The sequence below is a fragment of the Rutilus rutilus genome (assembly GCF_951802725.1).
Source record: "Rutilus rutilus genome assembly, chromosome: 7".
Classification (NCBI taxonomy): Eukaryota; Metazoa; Chordata; class Actinopteri; order Cypriniformes; family Leuciscidae; genus Rutilus; species Rutilus rutilus.
Genome location: NC_140221.1, coordinates 3,160,346 through 3,186,123, shown reverse-complemented (window position 1 = coordinate 3,186,123; position 25,778 = coordinate 3,160,346). Strand labels below are relative to the sequence as shown.

At 39.8% G+C, this 25,778-nt stretch overlaps 1 protein-coding gene across 1 annotated transcript in view; it reads left to right on the top strand.

Annotated features, from left to right (window-relative positions):
• The window catches only part of LOC311293410 (uncharacterized protein), a 331,123-nt gene that overhangs the window by 298,568 nt on the left and 6,777 nt on the right, over nt 1-25,778 (top strand). Inside the window, exon 19 of the mRNA XM_084413660.1 lies at nt 24,292-24,465. Coding sequence (XP_084269786.1) covers nt 24,292-24,465 — 174 coding nt within the window. The remainder of the gene's footprint in view (nt 1-24,291; nt 24,466-25,778) is intronic.

The window sequence follows — 25,778 nt, the reverse complement described above, 5'->3', positions numbered from 1 at the left end:
AATCCAGCATTTATACGTAGCTGTCACATCTCTTACATCGTGTCTACACTTTGTTAATGAGAGTTTTCGCGATCCTGCATAATTCGGCACTGAATAAAAACTCCTGCGTTCTCCAGAGCGCGAAAACAAATAGGCACAAATATGCACTGGAGCGTTTGGTTTGGCAAATCTGTTTCGCCAATATACTATAACAGTATCAAGTAACAGTATCAAAGTAGCAATCTCTTGTTTGCGTTTGAGGGTGCATAGCACCCCCATAGAGCCGGGCCTGGGCCAGAGAGAGCGAGAGAGAGTGCCTTTGAGGAAACGCGCTAGGCCTAACTTACTTTAAAACGCCACACATTTAACTGACGAGTAAAATATGCCATAACTGGTCGTAAAAAGGACAGGAAACCTTTGTTTGTGTAAATATTAGATTGGGTCCATCTACTGGAAAAGGCAGTCAGTCAATTCTATGGCATTTAATGGGATATTAAAGCAGCAGTTTCTAGGAAAATTAGACTGTCCTGTGAGCTGTTATTAAAAGCCTATTCGATTTTAATAATAATAATAAGTTTTATTTATATAGCGCCTTTCCAGAGCTCAAGGACGCTTTACAATAAACAAACAACAATAAAGGCAGTTGACAAAGACAGCAGACAGGACAACAGTAGGCAGTTGAGTACAGTAAGTGAAAAATTTGGTAGATGGGGCGGCAACCAGCAGGATACAAACAGATATAACTGAGAAAAAAAAAAAAAAAAAAAAAAAAAATTATTGGAAAATTAAGAATTATAACATTCAGAAAATAGGTGAGTTTTGAGCATGGATTTGAATTCAGAGATAGTGTTAACAGAACAGAGTGATCGGGGGAGAGAGTTCCACATTTTGGGCGCAACAACACTGAATGATCTGCCCCCCATTGAAGCAAGGCGATGCCGAGGGACGACGAGAAGGCTAGAATCAGCGGATCGTAAAGAGCGAGTCGGGGTGTAGGGGAGAAGCAGGTTACAGAGATAGGGGGGCGCCAGGCCGTGCAGAGACTTAAAAGTGAGAAGGAGAATTTTGAATTTGATACGGTAAGCCACAGGAAGCCAGTGAAGATCATGCAGAATTGGGGAAATATGTGCAGAACGCTTGGTGTGGGTGAGTAGTCTGGCAGCAGAGTTTTGAATGTATTGTAATTTGGAAATGGAGCTAGCTGATAGGCCAATGAAAAGTGCATTGCAGTAATCAAGACGTGAGGTGACAAATGCATGGATGACAGTTTCAGCATCTGAGATACTGATAAAGGGACGGAGCTGAGCGATACGACGTAGATGAAAGAATGCCAATTTAGTGATAGAATTAATGTGAGAGTGAAAAGATAGAGAGGAATCAAAAATTACACCAAGATTTTTAATAGTACTAGATGGTTTGATAAGAGAGCCAGCGATCTCACAGGTGAAGTTGGTGGGAATTTTATTATTGAGTGACGGAGGTCCAGTGAAAATAATCTCAGTTTTGTCCATGTTAAGTTTTAGAAAATTTGAATGAAGCCAATCTTTTATTTCATGTACACAAGCAGAGATTTTGTCAGTTGTGAGAGATAAAGTCGATGTACAGGCAGTATATAATTGAATGTCGTCAGCGTAAAAATGATAATTAAAACCATGACGGCGGAGGATCTGACCAAGAGGTATTATATAGATTATGAATAATAATGGCCCAAGAACGGATCCCTGAGGGACACCTTGCTTCAGGGGGACAGTAGGTGAGCGAAAATTCTGAAGTGAAATGTAGAATAGTCTGTCAGAGAGATAGGAGGAAAACCAGGAAAGAGCAGCACCAGAAATACCCACATCCGAAAGGCGCGAAATGAGTAGTTGATGGGAGACGGTATCGAAGGCAGAGCTGAGGTCAAGCAGCAGGAGCATAGACAGAGAACCAGAGTCACCAGAGAGAAGCAGATCATTCAGTACCTTAACTAGTGCAGTTTCAGTACTATGCAAAGGGCGAAAACCAGACTGAAAAGGATCAAAAAGATTATTTTCAACTAGAAAAGACTGAAGCTGGGAGGCAACAGTACTTTCTAGTAATTTAGCTATGAAGGGGAGATTTGAAATGGGACGATAATTAGATAAAACTGAGGGATCAAGGTTGGGTTTCTTGAGAACAGGGGTAACAGCTGCAGTTTTGAGTGACAGAGGAAATGAAGCAGAGGTAAGAGATGCATTGATGAAGTGAGAGATAGGTGCAGAAATAACTGAATGGCAACGTTTCAGAAGAGTAGTAGGAGCAGGGTCAAGATGACAAGATGAAGGGTTGGATTTCAAGATTAACTCAGAGACAGAAGAAGGAGTAGACAGAGAAAAGAAAGACAGGGATTGACCAGGTTGATTCGGCACATAACTAATGTTAGTAGCATCATTAAAGAGGCACTGGTTTACGGCATCTGTCTTTTCTAGCAAATAGGTCAAGAATGAAGTGCAAAGTTCATCAGAAGCTAGAGCAACATGAGATGGAGGTCTGGTAAGTTTATTTATTGTGTTAAATAATGCTTTTGGCCTGTTGCTTGATTTGTTAATTGTAGCAGATACAAAACTGGAACGAGCCAGGTTCAGGGCCGATTTGTACTTTTTGATATGTTCAGTAAATGCCAAATGGTGAACAGTCAGGCCAGTTCTCCTGTAGTAACGCTCAAGCCGTCTACCAGTGGCCTTTAAGATACGGAGCTCAGGAGTGTACCAAGGAGACGAATGTGTGGAAGGGACACTTCTGGTCTTGACAGGAGCATGCTTATCTAAGATATCCGAGATTATGGAGTTATAGTTAGATAGTATCAGTGAGGGTGAAGAGATATCAAAGACATCAGAGAGATTAGAAGAGGAAACGGAGGTACAAAATAATGCAGTATCAACAGCTTTCAGATTGCGGTAAGATATGACAGTTGTAGAACAATTCTTAAGCATAGGCAGGCTGAGGCTAAAATCAAGGAATTTATGATCAGAAATACCAGTGTCAGTAGAAGTGATGCAAGAGATATTGGCCCTTGATGTACAAATCAAATCAAGGGTATGACCACGCGTATGAGTTGGAAAATTAACATGCTGAATTAGATTAAAACATTCAAAGATAGAAAGTAACTGGTTGGTGTTAGAGCAAACAGCATCAACATGAATATTAAAGTCACCAAGCAGTAGAATGGGAAATGACAATGAGCAGGCAAGGGTCAACAGTTCACTGAGTTCAGAAAAGAAGTTAGACAGGACCTTAGGAGGTCGATAGAGCAAAATAATTATGAGAGAGTCAGCCTTCAAAACCATGTACTCAAATGTATTGGTGTCATGAAAGTCAAGTTGCTTGATTCGGAGGTTATCACGATGGATGATAGCGAGACCACCCCCTTTACCATGGGGTCGCGGTCTGGACAGATAATTATATCCATCTGGCGTAAGTAGATTTAACTGTAGAAAATCTTCAGGAACTTGCCAAGTTTCAGTGAGAAGAAAAATGTCAAGGTTATTGTCAGTGATCATTTCATTGAGATAAGGGGCCTTGTCCGAAATTGATCGACAGTTCAAAAGTGCAAAGTGATGATGTGAGGGATTCAAATTAGGTGTATGTTGCTGATCGCTATCAGTGAGATAGATCAGAGAACGCTGAATGGTGGGACCGGCAGGCAGTTGTCTAGGCATGGAAGATAGTCTATTGTTGGTCCAGATGCAAGGAGGAGCGTCAGGCTTTGAACAAAAGGAACTCAAGAGTGTGCGCCGCGAACGGTGTATGTATCTTGGGCGACGGAGAATCCCTAGTGTCTGACAGTATTCATACGTCACCGAATCAAGACGCGGGCGGCAGTTAAAGGCCCTCAGTTGTGATGTAGAATATTCAATATCCATCACAGATGTAAGACAAAAAAGAATGCAGAGGAAAAAAGAAAAAAATGTTTTTGCACAAGGCATGTTGATGCTGAGAAAGTGAAAGCCCAATCACAAGCAAAACCACGTTAGCCAAACCTGAACGTCACTTCACCAAAACAGCTGACTAAATAGGAGGCAACGCACCCAGATAGTAAGCAGTAAACAAACAGCGCAACCGACAGAGAGAGCAGTAACTCATCCGAGGAGCCGAGTGTGGTAGGGATGTAACAGGGAAGAAAGCTCGCAGCAGCCCGATGGCAGACTTATCAACAGTTCAGTTCAGAGTTAAACAGTGAAAAAATTGAGTAATCCAACCAGGCGCGAAACAGCTGCACAGACACGCACAGTATTCTCAACGTCTTGCAGACAGCAGAGGTGGTCAGTGCAGTGACAACAGTCCAAGCCAGGGAGCAATAGTGAGAAACGGAGTAATCAACACAGAGTTCCGATGAAAAAAAAATAGATATATATCCGAACCAGACAAACAGTACAAACAATCCAGGATTCGAAGCGGCAGCACAAACGCGCACAGCGTACTCGACCCGGAAACCGGAAGTCCGGAAGGAAACACGGGGAATGGACCAATAATGATTTTATTATTTACTTTCTTCATAAATGTAGCTATATTTAATTGATATTGGTAATGGTTTACTTTGTAAAAGTAACTTATAAAATAAATTTGTTCAGTAAAAAGTACTTCAGAAAAAAACCCAGCTGGCGTCTAGCGATCCACTCTCACGCCCGTTTCACACATACTCCGTTTGCAGTGCGTATGCGGTGCGTATTTTTTTCCGTACCCATGTTAACAGGTTAGAGCTTCCACACTGCACGCGGTTGCAGTCCGTCGATCCGTTCCAGTTGCGGTGCGTATACAGCAGTGCAGAGATCGTTTCCGCACCGAGTCTATTTTTGCTGTGCTGCAAACGCTGAATTAAAGTGACAGCGCATGTTTCATGGTCAAAATGAACACAGATTGACCTAAAAATGTAATAATTTCACCATAAATGCGATTAATTAAATAAAATGTAGTAATCTTAACATAAATGTATTTAATTAAATACTATTTTCACTTTAAGACCGGCGTAAAGCAAGGAAAACTTAATATAAGTAGAAGTAATGCATTGAATAATAGCCTACGTTGTTTAAATTGTGTTTAAATGTGCATACGTTAGAGTGTATGTGTACAAAGAGAATCGCAATGCTGAGACGTTAAGACCAGGGTAAATCAAGGGAAAATACATATTTCAACAACGCAACATAATGAACAACACTCGTCTCATTCGTGGAGGTGGAAAAACAAGTTCTTTGTGACATGCAAGATTTATTGTATAAAGATTTAAATTATGCAAAAGAAAGAGTAGCCTATATGAGTCTGCTGTTTTTGTCAATTTTAAGTTTTAATTTAAAATGTAGTCTATGCGATTTTAATATAAGTACATGGTTAAATATTTTGCCACTTGCTTGAGCAACTTAATATATAATTATATAGAAGTAATGCAATGAAGTTTGTTTAAACGTGAATACGTCTATTAAAGAGTATATGTGTACAAAGAGAATCGCAATGCTGACAAAAAACATTTTTTTTAAATAAAATTTGCTGATAACTTATGGATTTGAAATACAATTTGTTTGTGGTACAGCCGGATCAGTTATGCACTGCAAACGCAGCTTATGTGAAAGCACTTTAGCACGTGCTGCTCCTGCACCGCATACGCACTGCAACACGCACCGCACACGCACTGCACACGGAGTATGTGTGAAACGGACGCCCGTTTCACACATACTCCGTGTGCAGTGCGTGTGCGGTGCGTATTTTTTTCGTACCCATGTTAACAGGTTAGAGCTTTCACACTGCACACGAATGCAGTCCGTCCATCCGTTCCAGTTGCGGTGCGTATACAGCAGTGCAGAGATCGTTTCCGTACCGAGTCTATTTTTTGCTGTGCTGCAACGCTGAATTAAAGTGACAACGCATGGTTCGTGTTTAAAATGCACACAGATTGACATGAAAATGTAATAATTTTACCATAAATGCATTTAATTAAATAAAATGTAGGTTAGTAATCTTACCATGAATGCATTTAATTAAATAAAACCATTTTTCAGTCATCTTTTTATTTTAAGACTAGGTAAAGCAAGGAAAACTACAATTTACTTCAACAAGGCAACAAAACGACACTCGTGGAAAAACAAGTTGGTTGTGACGTGCAAGACTTTGTATAACGATTTAAATAGAAAAGGTATGAATCTGCTGTTTTTGTAAATTAAGTTTTAATTTAAAATGTATGCAATTTTAATATAAGTAGGCTACATGGTTCAATATTTTACCACTGCGTGAGCAACTTAATATATAATCTATATAGAAGTAATGTATTGAACGTTGTGTTACGACCTCTCATAAAAAATATCAACTCTGAGAGAAGAGACTACCTAAACAAGAACAAGTAAACGGCGGAATCAATGCAATTATTTATTTATTTACTCACCCACAACAGACGCCACAAAGACTCACAAAGACTCACAATAATAACGAACATTCCATCCAGTGAACGAAATATAAAAGCACGGACAACAACTAGCCTAACAAAGAAAACAAAAATACAATTCTAAAGACAATTGTTTAATCTGTCGACGCTTCTATTATTATTATTAGTCAGCTCCTTCAATCAAATCACGAACAGGTGCGTCGGAGAGAGCGCACGTACTACACGCTCAAAAAGATAGAGCGACGCCAAGACAGACAAGGGAGGATGTGTACAAAGAGAATATCCTAAAACTTTTTTTAAATAAAAGTTGCTGATAGCTTATGGATTTGAAATAAAATGAGTAGGTCTATATGTGTTTGTTGTAGCTACAGCCGCGGATCAGTTACGCACTGCAAACGCAGCATATGTGAAAGCACTATAGGGCGTGCTGCTCCTGCACCGCATACGCACCGCAACACGGACCGCACACGCACTGCACACGGAGTATGTGTGAAACGGGCGTCAGCAGGGACGTCCGTTACTGTACGTTCACACCGCCGCCGACTTGAGCTGCAAAGAAGCTCTGGCCGCCCTGTCAAGTAGTCAGGTCCGAATCTTCAAGATTGTGTAACCCTGTAGGCATTTTTGAGGAAAAGTTGTTATACCACATTTTTAGAAAGTTCAATGTCTCCTGAATAAGGATCCACCGTATAACATTGAAATAAGGGTCCCATTTTCTTGTAATTGTTATTGAAACAATAGGTGCATTATTCACAGCCGAAACACTACAGGTGGATAGGGTAAAAATTTTAAGTTATAGATATCACCATAAAACCTTTCCAGTTTTTCACTTACATAGAGACAGACATTTTTTGTATTACAAGTTTTCTGAAATGTCATGTTTACATATGCAAATAAGGCATACGAGTATATATATATATTAGGGCCGGGACTCGATTTAAAAAAATTAATCTAATTAATTAGAGGCTTTGTAATTAATTAATCGAAATTAATCGCATTTTAATTGCATATAAATTAGGGCTGTCAATCAATTAAAAATAATTGTGTTGAACATGTTATTGAAATAATGTTCAAATGTTCAAAGGGTGAGCATTGAAATAATTGTGCCTAGCAAATAATCAATACAATACAATTGAACATTATTAAATTATTAAACATTAAATTATAAACATTTATATAATGAAATAAAAAATAAATAATAAATAAATAAATAATATTTTATATAATAAAAAATGCTTTACAGGTTTTTAACATTACTTCGAAAATGCTGCAATTTAAAGTTTGAGATGTTTTTCATCTGTTTTAGAAAGTATTTTTAGACTTTTGTTTTTTCAGAATGTTTTACAATCTTGAGCATGTGTTATATTTTTATTAAATGTGTTTAATTAAGCCATTGCTGCAAGTAATTTGACAGTTAACAATATTTTAGTGTACAGTTAATCACAAATTCAGTCAGCATTGTCATGACTCATTTTCCCATGATGAAAGGTAAGACGGTGAAACAACGTCACGATATCAACGTTGATTCAATTTGCAAAACCGAAGCATAATTCAACATTGGTTCAACGTCGACATACAATCTTTATTCACCCATATTGAAAGAAGAGACGGTGAAACAACGTCACGAAATCAACAATGCAACGTTGATTCGTTTTGAACAATCGAAACATAATCCAACATTGATTCGACCTTGGTCCCTTACGTTCACCGGTGAATCAACGTTGAAATGCTGGCTGTTTTTTTATAAGTAAATGTTCCAATCAATGATCCAGGCAGCGCCAGCGCGTTCTTGTCTCCCTCCTTCATTTTACAGTCGAATGGTGGCTAGAACGGCTCCAGGTTCAAAGGTCAATACGGTATGGATTAATCTGCGTTATTTTTTTTAATGCGTTATTTTTTCTCAGATTAATTAATCGAAATTAACGCGTTAATGTCACAGCCCTAATATATATATATATATATATATATATATATATATATATATAATTCGAGGGGCAGGCATACCAGTACGCGGTTCTCCCTTTCGGGCTAGCCCTGTCTCCTCGCGTCTTCACGAAGGTTGTCGAGGCAGCCCTTGTTCCTCTCGACGACTGGCTGATCCTAGCTCACTCTCGAGACAAGGTTTGCGAACACAGGGACCTAGTGCTCCGGCACCTAGCTTGTCTGGACCTTCGGGTCAACTGGGAGAAGAGCAAACTCTGCTCCGTGCAGAGGATCTCTTTTCTCGGTATGGAAATCGACTCGGTCGCCATGTGCGCGCAGCTTACGAGCGAGCGCGCGCAGTCACTGCTAACTTGCCTTCATCAGTTCGAGGGCAAGAGTGCGGTTCCACTGAAACTATTTCAGAGGCTCCTGGGGCATATGGCATCCGCAGCCGCAGTAAGGTCGCTCGGTTTGCTTCATATGAGACCAAGTCCCGAGGTGGGCATGGCAACACGGCACGCTCCGAGTCCCAGTGACTTCGACCTGCCGTCAGACCTTCACCCCGTGGACGAACCTCAGTTTTCTATGGGCTGGAGTGCCCATAGAACGAGTTTCCTGGCATGTTGTTATATCAACAGATGCCTCCACAATGGGCTGGGGCGCCATGTGTAATGGACATGCTGCCGCGGGCTCCTGGACAAGACCCCAGCGCCTTTGGCATGTCAATTGCCTCGAGTTGCAGGCTGTACGTCTCGCCCTGCACCGCTTCTGTGCGTTGCTCAGGGGTCAGCACGTATTAGTCCGATCAGACAATACCGCCACAGTAGCGTACATCAACCGACAAGGTGGTCTGCGCTCCCGTCGTATGTCGCAACTCGCCCGCCACCTTCTCATATGGAGTCAGAAGCATCTGAGGTCGCATCGAGCCATTTATATCCCGGGAGACCTGAACCGTGCAGCCGATCTGTCTCGGTTTCGGCCTCTCGCTGGAGAATGGAGACTCCATCCCCAGTCGGTTCAGCTGATTTGGGATCAGTTCGGGGACGCACAGGTAGATCTGTTTGCCTCCCACGACTCGTCCCACTGCGACCTGTTTTATTCTCTGACCGAGGGCACGCTCGGCACGGATGCACTGGCGCACAGCTGGCCGCGGGGCCTCTGCAAGTATGCGTTTCCCCCAGTGAGCCTTCTTGCGCAGACTTTGCGCAAGATCAGGGAGGACGAGGAGCAGGTCATTTTGGTTGCCCTGTATTGGCACAACCGCACCTGGTTCCAAGAACTAGTACTCCTCGCGACAGCACCTCCCTGGCCAATTCCTCTGAGAAAGAACCTGCTTTCTCAGGGACGGGGCACCCTATGGCACCCTCGTCCCGATCTTTGAAATCTCCATGTGTGGTTCCTGGACGGGACGAGGCAGGTTTGAATACCCTACCACCAGCTGCGGTGTTCTTCTAAACTTCAAGAACCCACGAAAGGCCCGATCAGTGTCGTGCTTTCCTTCCTGCAAGAAGGGTTGGAGCGAAGGCTGTCTCCCTCCACCCTGAAAGTGTATGGTGCCGCCATTGCCACACATCATGATGCAGTTGATGGTAAGTCCATTGGAAAGCACGACCTGATCATCAGTTTCCTGAGAGGAGCGAGGAGACTGAATCCTCCTCGCCCTCCTCTCGTTCCCTCTTGGGACCTCTCAGTGGTTTTAACTGCTCTGCAGAGTGCTCCCTTTGAGCCTCTGCAATCAGTGGAGCTTAAATTCCTGTCAATGAAGACAGTGCTCCTGGTTGCATTGGCCTCCATCAAGAGGGTAGGGGACCTGCAGGCATTTTCGGTTGACGAAGCGTGCCTGGAATTTGGACTGGCTAACTCTTACGTGATCCTGAGACCCCGGCCTGGATATGTGCCCAAGGTTCCCACCACACCCTTTCGAGACCAGGTGGTGAACCTGCAAGCGCTGCCCTCGGAGGAGGCAGACCCAGCCTTGGCACTGCTCTGTCCAGTACGCACCCTCCATGCTTACGTAGACAGAACGCAGTGTTTCAGGACTTCAGACCAGCTCTTTGTCTTTCATGGTGGGAAGCTGAAGGGAAAGGCTCTCTCCAAGCAAAGGTTGTCTCACTGGATAGTGGACGCCATTGCTTTGGCTTACCAGCAGCAAGGTCGACCATGCCCCCTTGGTGTGACGGCTCACTCCACCCGGAGTGTGGCATCCTCTTGGGCTCTAGCGCATGGCGCCTCGCTAACAGACATCTGTAGAGCTGCAGGCTGGGCGACACCTAACACGGCCTTTGGGCGACCCCCACGTGTGTAGTCCACTGTAAGCCTCTCTGAGCATGTGTCTTTCCCTCGGCAAGCCACCTTGCCACCCCTGGGTTTGAAATATTCCACCTGCGGCTGGACACCCCAGTGATTCTCAATATGCAGCCCCCTGGGGTCATGTGTATTCCAAGTTCCCCCCTTCGGGCTGGGCATAATTGCATATTTCCACTGATATATGCTTCCCAGTGTACCTTGGTACCTTGGCATAATTCCAGCAGCCATTAAAAACTGTCCCTTTCATGTTAATGTTGGTTTTTCATTGTTTACATGTTTAAATATTCTGAGAATGCATAGTTTAGTTATAATGTTTAATGTTTAAACTGCAATAAATGCATTAAAACATTTTTTTTTTTGGCAGCCATTTTGTTTTTATTGTTTATGCCAAAACAGTGATGTTTACAACTTGTTATACGGCAGAAATGGATTCAGCACCTAAAAATCATATAGAAACAACACTTGAAGTACTTTTCCCTTAAAAAATGCCTACTGCATCTTATCCAGGGCTATTTATCTATTTTGGGACTCGACTAAAGGACGCTCGTCAAAAAGTACGGGGAAGCTTGTTGACGCTTTGGCCGCTCTGACGTAGCAGCATTCTATGTTCGATCATGGGAGAAGAGAAGTGTCACACCATGAAATGTAAACAGAAAAAACAAGCAATATATTGACACTAGAAACCTTTTATAATGACAGCATTTTTATAACCGTTTTGGTCGCGAAAAAAAGAAAAATTAGCTATTATTATTATTAATAGTGAGTGCGCGCGCGCGGCCGGGGCTCTCTCTCTCTCTCTGCTTGTTCTTATGCCCTGTCAAGCGCGCCCTGTTAAACTGACAGGACTTAAAAACACATACAAATGCTAAACTTTCACTCTATGATGGTTAAACTGTGCAATTAATCCGATAATGATAGGAAACCCAGCAACGGCGATGATCAGCTTCTCCTCCATTTTCTCGGAACTAATGTTTTGGTAGGAACGAAAGTTTACATCGTATGTTTCTCTGGAATCAGCCAGCACGAAGGACGTCTATATTCCGATTGGTTGCTGGCGTTTTTTTTTTTTTTTTTTTATGCTTAAAACAATACACAAGTAATAACAGATAACAACAGAATACAAAAAAAAAACAATGGGTGAAATAATACAAATTAAACATTAACAAATTATGAGAATTACATGACACTGAAAAAAGGAAAAGAGTTACAAACAGATAATGTTTTTAAGGCTTTTTTGTTCTCAGACAACTTAATTGAGAAGTATTTTTCAAGTTCTTTCACAAATATAAGAAAGAGAGGTTTAGTATTAAGATATTTAGATTTATGAATATGGAATTTTGCTAGCAACAAGATCAGATTAATCACATAAAAATGACATTTTTTAGATTGGTCAAAATCAACAAAAAGCCTAGGACCACATTCTTTCAATACAACACACATTCATTATAGATTTCAGACCTAATAAATCCTAAAACATCTTGCCAAAACATTTTCGTAAATGGACAATACCAAAAAAGATTAACTACAGAAACAGAAAAGGCAACTGGAGGAAATATCCTTTTTAAACTTTTTCATGTATTGATTTGCAGGGTAGCATTTATGAATTATTTTAAAAGAGATCTCTTTTACTTTATTGGTTAAAAAAAAGAGATGTGGAAGCATCCACACTTTTTTCCAACAGATATTATCAACTACATTATTCCAGTAAGCGGTCACAGGCGGTAAAGTAACAATGTCTTGCTGAAATAGTGAACGGACTGATCTATTATTGTTTTTATAAGGAAAAGCAAAGCACAATTTGCCAACAGAAGTATTGACCAAACTCAAAGAGACTGGAAGTAGAGATTGAGTTCCTCTCAGTAAAGCAAGAGCACCTGATGGGATTGAACCCATAACTATTGAAAATTCTTTGGGAGAAACAGGAAATTGAAAATGATCTAGAAATTCCTTATATGAAAACAACAATCCTTGAGAATTAATTAATTGACTAACTAACAAGATATTTTTTATCAAACCAATTCTGAAAAAATATAGATTTATTCTTGTACAAAATATTACAGTTATTCCAAATAAAATATCTATGAGGTGAAAAGTTGTGCTTAAATATCAAAGACCAAGCCAAAAGAGACTGCCTATGAAAAGCAGATAAAATTGCTGGTAATTTTTCAATTTTGTAGTTACATAACAGAAGAAAATCCAGACCACCAAACGGAGAAAAAATATAATTAGGAATAAAGTTCCACAAAGACCCTGGGTTCTTCCTAAACTGTTTCAACCAATTAACTTTAAAGGTAGTTTAAAGTACTAAAATCCAAAATATTAAGACCACCCTTTTCACTAATATTCATTACAACCGATTTTCTAATATAATGAATTGAGTTTTTCCACAAAAACTTAAAGAGTATCTGGTCAATATTTTTACCGAGCTTTGACTCCAAATGAACAGATTGAGCAGCGTAAATAAGCCTTGAGAGAAGCCTTCAGCCTTCGTAAGAAGTACCCTGCCTCTCAAAGAGAGATCTCTTTGTAGCCACTGGTTAAATCTCTTCTGAATTTTATCCGTAAGGGGTTGAAAATTAAAAATGCATCTTTCTTTTTGGTCCTTCACTATATAAACTCCTAAATAACAAACCTTTTCTTTCACAGGAATACCGTGAATAAATGAGTCATTGCAGTTTTTTATGGCCAAAAGCTCACATTTCTGAACATTTGGGATGGGGGACTGTGAATGTGATTTATGTTGTTAAAAAACAATAAAAACAAACTTTGAACCAAGAAAAAGGTAAGGTGAAATGGGGCAGCCCTGCCTAATTCCCCTTGAAATGTCAAAACGGTGGGTTGCACCATGATTTAGAATAACAGAACTACTGCCATTTGTGTATAAAGTTCTTATGGCACTACAGAAGAAATCTCCAAATCCAAATTTCTCAAGACACTGAAAAATAAAGCTATGCTCTAGAGTGTCGAAAGCTTTATAAAAGACCAAAAGAAGAACAAAACTATCATCAGAAACTAGACTAGAATAATCTAAGATATCTAAAACTTATTTGATATGTGTCTATTATTAATGAAACCAGATTGAGCCTCATCTATTATAGAATCGAGCACATATTTTATTCTTTTGGAAAGTATGTGAGCCAAAATCTTATAATCATTATTTAATAAACTTATTGGGCACCAATTGTCAATAAAAAGCAAATCTTTGTTCTGTTTAGGAATGAGGGAAATTACTCCTTGAGTCATACTGGGAGGAAGTTTGTGGTTTTTAATACTTTCAATAAATACTTCCAAAAGAAAAAGGGAAAGAATATCTGAGAATAGTTGGTAGAATTCTGCTGTAATGCCATCATTGCCAGGTGACTTGTTACATTTGAGATGTTTTATGGCACCAGCTACCTCTTCTAATAATATATCCTGATCACAAACATCTTTTTCTATAGCACTAATTGAATTTACACTTTCTAAAGAGTCTAAGAAGGAAGTGGCAGTATCAGTACAATAGCTGGATTTGTAAAGATTGGCAAAAAAGTCATGACAGAAGTGAGAAATAGTTTGACAATCATCAGTAACATGACCATTGACGCTCAAGTGGTGAATTGTGTTACGCTTACCCCGCTGTCTCTCAAGATTGAAAAAATATGATGAGTTTTGTTCACCTTTTTCTAACCACTTAACTCTCGACCTGACAAAGGCCCCTTCTACTTTGCGTTCATAGATCTCATCTAATTTATATTGTAGACTAGTCAATCGCAATCTCTCATCAGGTGAGATCCTATCAGGCGACACCATAGAAAGAGGTGATTTCAGACACAATTTTCTCCTCTGAAATTCTGTTTAGTTTGAAAAGCAAAGCACCATAGGACCTTAGATATTTACCAACTTCATATTTTAAAAGTTCCCAATATCTACCAAAGGCTCTTTCCTTTTGTGCCAAATCCCAATGTACAGAAATAATTATTTTAAGTTCTAATTTAACTGAATCATGCCTTAAGTGAGAAATGTTCATTTTCCAAAAGGAACTACAATGTGGCGCTACAAAAGAGGAAAATCTAATATTTATAAAAATTGCCTTGTGGTCTGTTAGGGGAGTAACAAGAATATTAACTAAAACATTCTCCTTTGGTATGTTACTCGTGACTAACCAAAAATTTATGCGAGACTGCCTTGTACCATTCTTATTACTCCAGGTATAAGTATTTTGATTTGGGTGCATCTCCCTCCAAACATCAACCAAATTGTGTTTTTGCATAAAGGTTTTCAAAGCATTACTAGAAGATCCCGACTGCTTAGGAGGCCATCTGTCGACCAAGTCATTTAAAGTAATATTAAAATCACCACCCACCAGTAAGAACGCCTGTGGATACTTCTGAAACCAGAATAAAAAATTATCATCTAAAGACTCAAAAAGTTTGTCATTTTCTGTATTAAGGTTGTATCCATAAATATTAACCAATATAAAAAATAAATTGTTCCAAGAAATAAGTAAACATAAAAAATGACCAAAAGGGTCTGGAAATGTGTTCTTTAGTGTTCTTTAACGATGTTACCCCTAGAGGCCAGCCGCGGGACCCGACCAGATATTTTGCGCCGCGGGATTAAATTTCCGACTAAAAAACGGTAGCGGTCGGTAACTCTGGTGTAATTTGAACGGGAGCGGTCGGTCATTCAATATCACGTTCCCGACGCCGACGTTCTTTCAGAACAGCATATCTTCGCTTTACCTAATCTTAATCTTATCGACCACCCGGTATAGGCTACAGCCTGCCCTGCACTCAGGACCGTTATGCACGCGCTGCACGCACGGACCAGTAACGGTTCTTTCTGTCATGCATTGATTGTATTTGCTGGATCTGTGCACGCGCGCAGCATGTGCATAAAGGCCTCATTATACTTCTGCGTCGGACCTACGCCGGAGCCTATACGCCGTAGGCAACGTGTTGGTTTTAATTTATACTTCTGTGTCGTTGTCCGCGTTGACGCGCACCTAGGGAGCGTGTGAAACCCCGAGGGAGGGGTTCTGGCAGACCAATCACAGCGCTTGTGTCCGCGTAGAATTGACGCGTTGTTACATTTTTGGAGAGGTGCACGTCAGGGTACGCCGTAGGGTACGCGCGCTACACACAGCCTACGACGTAGCTACGGCGGCAGTTCGACGCAGAAGTATAAAACAGGCTTAACGGTCAGACTCCTCAGGGCAGACTGTAGGCTATGTGATAAACGGCCCTCAAAAGAAAAAAATGGCAGAACAAAGTGTGGAGCAAAGTGTGGATGCGCTGTCCTTGAAGGACGTTCAACTTGGACTGGACAATGGTCAGTTTACTGCTAAAAAACCCACGTCAGGCAAGTCTAATGTATGGGAGTCTTTTTCATGCATCATAGACGCAGATGGGAAAAAAATACCCTTTGCGCAATGTGATAAATGCCTTAAAGTGTTTCCGTTCAGCAGTCACAAGACTGGAACCTCGGGTTTAAGGCGGCACTCATGCATCAGCACAAAGGGTCAAACTAAACTGGCATTTACAAAGTCTAGGCCGGTGCCAGAGCAGTTTAAAAAAGAGACCACAGAAAAATGTGTTGACTTTGTTTGCCAAGACATTCGACCGTATGATACTGTGTCCGGAAAAGGTTTTAATCAGCTGGCCCAACATTTGGTCGACACAGCAGCAAAAATTGGAAAGTTTAATGTCAGTGAGATACTTCCACATCCAACAACAGTGTCAAGAAATGTTGAAAATAGGGCTCAGAGTCTGCGTAGACATGTTGTTGACGCAATCACTGCAGTAATACAAAAATTCGGATGTGCAATTACAACAGACATATGGACAGAAACTTATCGCAAAACGTCATTTTTGTCGGCAACCATCCATTATGTTAATGAGCAATCTGAGCTACATTCTAGAGTGCTTTTTGCTGTCCCCTTTGACCCAAGCACCTCAAAGACGGGTGAAAATATTCGAATCCACCTGCTGCAGAATCTCAGAATATTTGGCATTGATGCGACAGAAATGCGCAGAAAGATAGTTTTTGTGACAGATCGTGGAGCTAACATGATCAGTGCCTTACGAGGATACACGAGACTAAACTGCACAGCGCACATACTAAACGTGACTCTGTCCAGTGCGTTTGGTCCTGCCGTAATGGAAATGTCTCCAGAGATCGCTGGGCTTCTAACTGATGTTAAAAAATTGGTCACATTTTTCAAACACTCAGGACAGCAGGCCAAGCTAAAAATGTCACTGAAACAATCCGTAGAGACACGGTGGAACTCAAATTTTGACATGCTGAATTCCGTTTTGGAACAGTACGAAGACATCGCATCTGTGCTGACTGAGAGCAAAAATCATGACAAGATCTTACGCATCAACGCCAGCACGCTCAAGTTACTAGTATCATTCCTAAAACCCTTTAAAGAGGCAACTGACGACTTGGAAACCGACAACACAACTCCAAGTGCCTCACTAGTTCTTCCGTGGTCTGTGCGATTAATTGAGCACTGTACATCAGCCACAAAAGACCCTCTGCTCTCTGAAATCGCAACAGTCTGTGTGAAACGGCTGAAAGAACTACTGTCAACAGACACCACTTTGCCAAATTCAGTTCACATGCTTTATAGAATAGCAACCTTTCTTACGCCAAATCTGCGAAGTTTGAAAATGTTGGATGAAAGAGGGCGTCAGGAGGTGATACAGGGTGTCAAGGAGATAATAGAAGATTTAAAGTTTGATACCCATGGTGAGGAGGATGTTGAGCCAACACCTGCCAAAAGGCCTACTGTTCTCTCAAAATTTTCTGATTGGGAGGACAATGAAGAATCAGTTGGATCGAAATCACTAGATATTCAGATTCAGGAGTACATGACCATGAGACTTGAATTATCAAGTCAACAAAAAGTTTTGCAGTGGTGGGATTCACATCAGTCCCAGTTTCCTGCTCTGAGCAACCTTGCGAGATATGTCCTCTGCATCCCGGCCACGAGTGCACCTTCCGAGAGAGCATTCAGCCTTTGCGGTCGGATTTTGGAAGAAAGACGTTCGGTATTGAAACCGTCATCAGTCAATGACATTCTTTTCTTGCATGGATATTTAAAATAGTCTGGAAAAAGCTGATTTTTCCAAGTAAGTAAACGGCTTTCGTTCATTTCATATTATTGCCTACAATTTTGAGATGTTAATTTATTATTAGTTATTGTTGAATTTAATTTATGTTTTGTTTGTAGGAGAGACGTTGAAACCGATGTCGGCACATTCCCAGGGATGTTAAATTGTTTAAAAGTGTTTAATTTCGCGATGGAAGGCCTACAATTTTGAGTTGTTAATTTATTATTAGTTATTGTTGAATTTATTTCGTTTGTAGGGGAGACGTTGAAATCGATGTCGGCATATTCTTTTCTTAAATTGTTTGGTTAAAAAGTGATTTAATTTCACGATGGAAGGCCTACATATTTTTCCTACAATTTTGAGTTGTTAATTTTTTTTTTTGTTATTGTTGAATTTATATATTTTGTTGGAGAGACGTACGTCAGCACATTCTTCTCAGGGATGAGAAGGTTAAGGCCTACATATTGTTCGGTTAAGGCCTACATATTTTGCTTAATGACATGTCATATTTTCTTTCTTTCTGACACTTTTCCTGTGTTGACAGCAAAATGTTACGAATTTTGATAATACGAATAAAAATAATAGCCTACACTTCTTTTTTTTTTCGCTGCGACATTTTTTCCCCTACTGTCTGCAGCAAAATGTTAAATTTTGTACATTGACAAGGCGAATAAAATAATAATAAAACAATTTTTGTGCAGACTACATTTTTATTTTCTCTGTGAAAATGTACGTGAAATTCTGGGTGATCTATATTAAGCGGGATGGTCGGGTCGGGAAGAAAATTATTCTAAGAAGACAGCGGGTGAACAAATAGTGTATATATAGCGGGAACGGGTGGGTGCGGGATATAACCCCAGCGGGAGCGGGACTTAAAAAACAGTCCCGCGCAGACCTCTACCTCAGATCTCTCAGAACCATGAGCAAACCACAAATCATTATTCCACTGTGATCTCCAGAATTGTGTGTCATTAGCAACAGAATGTGACTCTTGAAAAAAAAACGCAATCAGTTTTAAGTTGTTTTGTGAATAAAAATAAAGCCTTCCTTTTAACAATGTCTCTCAACCCCCTAGTATTAAGATAAACGAGTGATAAAGACATAAAAGAAGAACAAAACAAATAGTACAGAAGAACAAATTATCATCCAGTAACTAGAAGAAAGTATATCACTTGTCCGAGCACATCACTTGTAACGATAACTAAAAAAAGCCTTTGAAAAGTCCGTAACAGACTGTGCGCTGCAACCAGCAACTTCAAGTAAACAGCAACTTAAAACATTACTGGACAGTCTTTCTGTTTAAAGGGAAAAAACTCGAGAACCATCACTTGACTGAAAAAAAGGATGTTAAAAACAAACAGATTCATATCTTAATTTCTCAAAGCCGTTTTCCCCGCATCCCGAGCCTGTTTCACCAATGGCCACAGCTTCGAGCGCCTCTCACGATCACCTTTTGAGAAATCTTCCTTGAAGAGAAGTCCATTAGCTTGAAGAAAGGTAGAAGTCTTAGCCTGTTTCCAGATTTCATTTCTTATCATTCGCGATGTAAACTGAAGAATAATGGGTCGGGGACGGGAGTCTGCTGCGCTCTTCTTGCCCAATCGATGTGCAATGTCAATCGTTTCCGAGAGCCGCCCTGAATTTTCAGGTAAAACAGCTTTGCAGATCTTGATGGCCTGCAGACGCACATTCTCATCCTTACCTTCTGAAACACCATATAGCCTTAGATTCCATCGTCTGGAGTAAGACTCCATCTCATCCATTCGCTGTTCAAGCATTTTGACTGGCTTTTCCAAGGCAAGCATGCGACCCTCCATCTTGCACATCTTATTCTCCATCTCTTTAATTTCAGCAAAAGCAGTGTCAACTTTCTTACTCAGCTCATCAATTCTTTCAGTGTTGCCACTCACCAACTTTTCAATGCAATCGGACCTTTCCTTGATAAGTTGGGACAGTGTGCCGATGACATCAGCATTGGAGGAAACAGTCTTAACGGACTTCATTGTTTTCTTCTTCGCAGCAGGTGATTCGCTCGGGGTCACCGGTAACTTCGGAAATTCCTTCTCATCCATGATCATCTCTTCTAGCACTTTCCCTTCAGTACTTTCAGCACTTTCCCTGTAGTCGTGATCACAGCCAAGCTGCATGCTGTCGCTAGTGCTGTCTTTTGAAGAATAATTAAAATGTCGGTTTCTTTTCTCCCCACCCATCCAAAGTGACGTTAAAATTCACTTAAGATGGAAAGCTAGCAAGACGATACTATAAATCAGAAAGTGTAGTCTCTAAAACCAAATTAGGCTAACATATAACTTTTGTGATGAAGAGCTTGACAAAAATCGTCAGTTCAGGTGGCCATCTTGGTCACGCCCCCCTCATCCCCCCCCCCCCCCCCCCCCCCCCTCCTCCCAGTTGCTGGCGTTTGCGTCATAGCTCATTACCATAAAGTTGAGCTACTTTCAACTTTCTGATTGACGCTCAAAATGCGACGCCGATGGATTTGACGCTCCTTGCAGCTGAGAGAAGCCAGCTTCCATTGAAAATGAATGACTTCCGGTAACTTTGGAAGCTGAAGTCGGCGGCGGTGTGAACGTACAGTTATGAGCGCGCACTCGACACGTGACGTCACACAAACCTCAGTTTACATTCTGCCAGGTTGTTGAGCGGGCTTTGCAACAATTTAAATTTTGTGAGATGTAAGCGAAGTTTATATATATAAAGTTTATATTAATTTAAAATAAAATAAAAATACATTTATATCATTTATATTGCCTGTATGGGAACCAGTTGTGAATTTTTGTATGTATATACAGTGGGTACGGAAAGTATTCATACCCCGGGTAAATATGATCAAAAATGGCTGTAAAAAATAAACTTTTCATTCAATTTTTTTTATCTTTCGTTCAAAAAATTGGCAAAATTCTAACCTTTCATTGAAGTAAAAGAATTCAAATTGGGGGGGAAATCACATTATGAAATAAATGTTTTTCTCCAAAACACATTGGCCACAATTATTCATACCCTTTTAGTAAATACCTTTTTGCAATCTCCTTTTGCCAAGATAACAGCTCTGAGTCTTCTTCTATAATGCCTGATGAGTTTAGAGAACATCTGACAAGAGATCAGCGATCATTCCTTCATACAGAATCTCTCCAGATCCTTCAGATTCACAAGTTCATGTTGGTGCTTCTTTTCTTCAGTTCACTCCACTCATCAGGTCAGGGAACTGGGACGGTCATGGCAGAAGCTTAATTTTGTGCTCCCTAACACATTTTTGTGTTGATTTTGATGTTTGTTTTGGATCGTTGTCCTAATGGAAGATCCAGCCACGGCCCATTATAAGATTTCTAGCAGAAGCCGCCCGGTTTGGATTTTTTTATCCGTTGATATTTGCTAGAATCCACGATGCCATGTATCTGAAGAAGAAGTCCAGGACCTCTAGCAGAAAAATATGCCCACAACATTAAAGATCCAATGGTATATTAAATTGTACACATGGGGTACTTTTTATCCTTGTGTGCACCAAACCCATCTAGCGTGTTTGCTGCCAAAAAGCTATTTTTTTAGTTTCATCTGACCACAGAACCCTGTGCCGTCTGAAGGTCCAGTCGTGTCTGACCACTGAATATGCTGGAGTTTGTTTCTGGAGGAGCGAGGAGCATTTTTCTTGAAACCCTCCCAAACAACATGTGGGGATGTAGGGGTTGTTTGATTTTTTGATTTTATAGGCTTTCTGACCCCAAGACTCAACTAATCTCTGCAATTCTCCATCTTTGATCCTTGAAGAGTCTTTGGCCACTCAAACTTTCCTCCTCACCGTGCATTAAGATAATATAGACACATGTCCTCTTCCTGGCAGATTTGTAACATTTATACTTGATTATAACTTCTTAATTATTGCCCTGATGGTCAAAATGGGTATTTTCAATTATTTAGCTATTTTCTTACAGCCACTTTCTATTTTGTGACGCTCAACAATCTTTTGCTGCAAATCAGAACTGTATTATTTGGTTTTACACATTGTGATGGATGATTAAGGGAATTTGGCCTTTGTGTTTCCTCATATTTAAAATCCTGTGAAACAAGAAGTCATGGCTGGACAATTTCATCTTCCTAGTCCCCCTGGTGTGCTGAAAAAGGTAAATATTAATGGGAATATACTTCAGAGATATTTTATTCATAAAACATTCTAGGGGTATGAATAATTGTGGCCAACGTGTTTTGGAGAAAAACATTTATTTCATAATGTGATTTCCCCCCCAATTTGAATTCTTTTACTTCAATGAAAGGTTAGATTTGTGCCAATTTTTTGATTGAAAGATTTATTTTTTACAGTCATTTTTCATCATATTTACTGGGGGTATGAATACTTTCCGTACCCACTGTATATAAATATATATATATATATATATATATATATATATATATTGTTATTGGAGAACATGCTAATATAAAAATTACTCTGGTCTCCTACTAAGAACTCATTTTAAATCCTTCCATCCACGTGTTTTTATTTATTTATTTTATTTAACTTTTAAACACCCAGTGTTTGCATAGCTTAAAAATGAGAATGCAGATTCATGATTTTCATCTGCAGAACAAAAAAATATATAACATTATCATATGATATTTTAATATGCCTAAAACATAAATACAATATGCATATACAAACTTAAAAAAATCTGTCTTCTTCATTTACGGTAGCACTACTGCTTTTGCGTAAACAGTAAAGTCCATATACAGTAAGTTACTGTATTCCATATTCCACTGTATTTCATAAAAAATACCCATAATGCAGTGCATATTACAGTAGTTAACCGTAAATAATATAAGTGGTATTTTACTGGGCTTTTTTGCGGTAAGTAACTGTAAAATTACGGCAAAGTCTAACAGTGTTGAGTATGCATATGACATATGAGTAGCGCGAGGGCTTTTCAGTGCTTTCAGTCTCACGTCTGTTCCACGCGTCCACTTGAAAGGGATATTACGTCACTCAACACTCATATGATGCGTTCATGTCATCTCGTAAAGATTGTATTTACGAGTTGAACGCACATGAACGCCTCCACAATAGTCGCTTTTCCTCCGTCGGGCCGAACGTTCATGGTAATGAATCCTCAGCCGAACCGTGCTGGTAGAATCCGTGAAGTAAAGTCGCCAGGATTGGTCACTTGTCTGTTGCCTGGCTGCCAGTTTCTCTGTAGCTGGTTAAGCGCTCTTTGAGTGAAGTAAACAAAGCAATAATAAAATTAAAAACAATAGCTGATCATTCTCCATAACGCGATCGCTATTCACATCTCATATCATCAGTAAACCGCCGCGTTACCAAGGCAACGACTGACGCGTTTGCATTACATTCCAAAGAGCGGCTGCTGTCAAACCCACAGTGGAGAATGAAGCCGTAACCGTACCAGCTGACCCGGATCGGCACGGAATGGAACGGTTACGCAATGAGAACCGTTCGGCCCGACAGTGCAAAAGCGGCTAATGTCGTAAATACGAGTGGGAAGCTCTGGATTTTCTATAAACCCTTATCTTATCTTTTTGCCACATATAACAACAATCGTTATCAATAAGGATAGCAATTATTATTCAACAAGAGACAATAAAGAACTAAATGAAAGTTTGAAAGTTTATTAAATTAACTAAAATTATACATTTATAACTATAGAAATAATTACATACTGCATTCAGTGCAACACCATTCTTTGATCAGATCTTTGAAAATAAGCCGTTGTGCTAAATCGTGTTTAATAGACAGCATGACCAGACCATTTAGTCTTTCCTGAGACAGTGTTCACTAAAACATTGACAGGATCATTGAATCAGTGATTTGAACTCGGTAAACCAAATCAGTTTTGTTCATGAATGAATCATCTAGACTGGTTTATTAACGAGTTTCTCCTATTCACTGCAATGAACCGACTCAAATGATTCATTCACGAATCGGACATCATTACAAATGTATACCTATGACTAGAACGAAATCGTAAATTTTGATCGATTCCTCACAGAAATTGGCTCAGAGGCTTCAGAAGCCTAAATATATACATCACTGGACTAGTTTTAGTGTCGCTTGGTGATTTTCCGTTTTCGCACTGTGTCGTTTCTTAATAACCCGCGAACGAACACATACACTTGGCACACACTATAATGAATACCCGTTCTTTATAGCGTGCTTCGTAAAAGATTATTTTACGAAGTAAATACCAAAATCATCCAGGAAATTATGGAGTTCTGCTGGACCCTTACAATCGTCCCAATCCTCCCCTGCTAACACACACACACACACACACACACACACACACACACATTCACACTTTCCTTAAAATGTTTACAAATACATTAAGCATTAAAGCACATTCACACTCACACACACGTTGGGTTTCCATGTTTTATGGGGATTTTCCATAGAAATAATGATTTTTATACTGTACAAACGGTATATTGAATCCCCTAATCCTAACTGATGTAATTTAACAACTTGTTTCTAATGAATACTTGTATATATTTCATATTGACAGCATTATGTTATTTATTTTTTTAAGTGTCATGTTTATCTCTGGATATAGGCTTAATGTGTGTCATTGTTCTCTACAGGTTGGGTGAGTGTGGTGTCACAGATGAAGGTTGTGCTGCTCTGGCTTCAGCTCTGAGATCAAACCCCTCACACCTGAGAACATTGGGTCTGTCTGAGAATAAACTAGGAGACTCAGGAGTGAAGCTGTTTTCTGCTGGACTGGCGAATCCTCACTGTAAACTGGAGAAACTGTGGTAAGATCATCTCTACCATAAAGACTTGGAGTGAATAAGGATTAATATGTACAGTAGATAGTGTATACAATATATCTTTGGTGTAAGCCCCATCCGGTGGCTCAGAGACAGACTCCAGCTTGAGCCGTCAGATCCTGCCGGCGGTCGAAGGCAGCGGTGAGGAGTCTCCCTGAAGAGGAACATTTACATCTTACTATATTATTAAAACTAACAGTTAAATAAACCGGACGAACTACAAACCAGACAACAGATGCAGGATACAGTGAAGAGGTTTTTTAAATTACAAATGTTTTCTGTAAATCAACTTGTCTTGTAATGCTTGTGCAAACAGACCCTTGTAAAAGCTTGAGCATTGCCTCAAAATGTGTGTGTGCAGCTGAAAAGAGGGAAGTGGTGTGTGTTTCACCTGAACCAGGGCTGTCACCATATCAGATTTATCACTACATGATTATCATGGCCAAAATAACACACAATAACAATATATCACCATATCTATGGAAATCTTGAAAATAATAATAATAATGCTATCAGTCAAATTCATCTTTACTTTGTTTATTTTGTGTTATTTTTGAAAAAGAAGAATCACTTCATCACATACAAAAGAAACAATTACACTTAATGCGACCGGTTTGAAATAATGGCAACACTTTATCACAAGTATACAGTAACACAGCGCTTATAAATCATTTTCAAACTATTAGTTTATTATTATAGTTAATGAATAGTATATAATAGTATATAAGCTGTAGTTAATATATTAAGAGACTATATACAAATAGCAAATTCTTGGTTCACTGTCACTGTAATTAACCAAGTATTACTGTTTAATTAGCTCTTATGTAAAGAGTTAAATAATGATTTGTTCAGGGTTCCCATGGGTCCTTGAAATCCTTGAAAGTTTGTGAATCTGAATTTTTTTTTTCAAGGCCCTGGAAAGTTTTTGAAAATAAACATACATAGAGACAGGTGCTTGAAAGTGCTTGAATTTATTTTGTGCAATAAGTTTTCTGGAAAAAATTCCATATTCACTCCGGTCCCCTAATGTGTTATTTCGCCAACAGTTCATGGCCTATGCATACTAGCTTGCTTGATTTACACTAGTTAAGCGCATTTACGCGTTACGTTACCAGGGTTTTTCCTGCATAGAGAATTATGAGGCGGCCGCCTCCGTCAAATTTCGTGCCGCCTCCGGCTCTTGACAATAAAAAATAACTAGGGAATCACCTAAAACGTGAGGATGATTCTGTTTTATTTCATTTAATGTAAGTGGTGATTGATAGCCTATAGTTGATAATAATATAGGCCTACCTAAC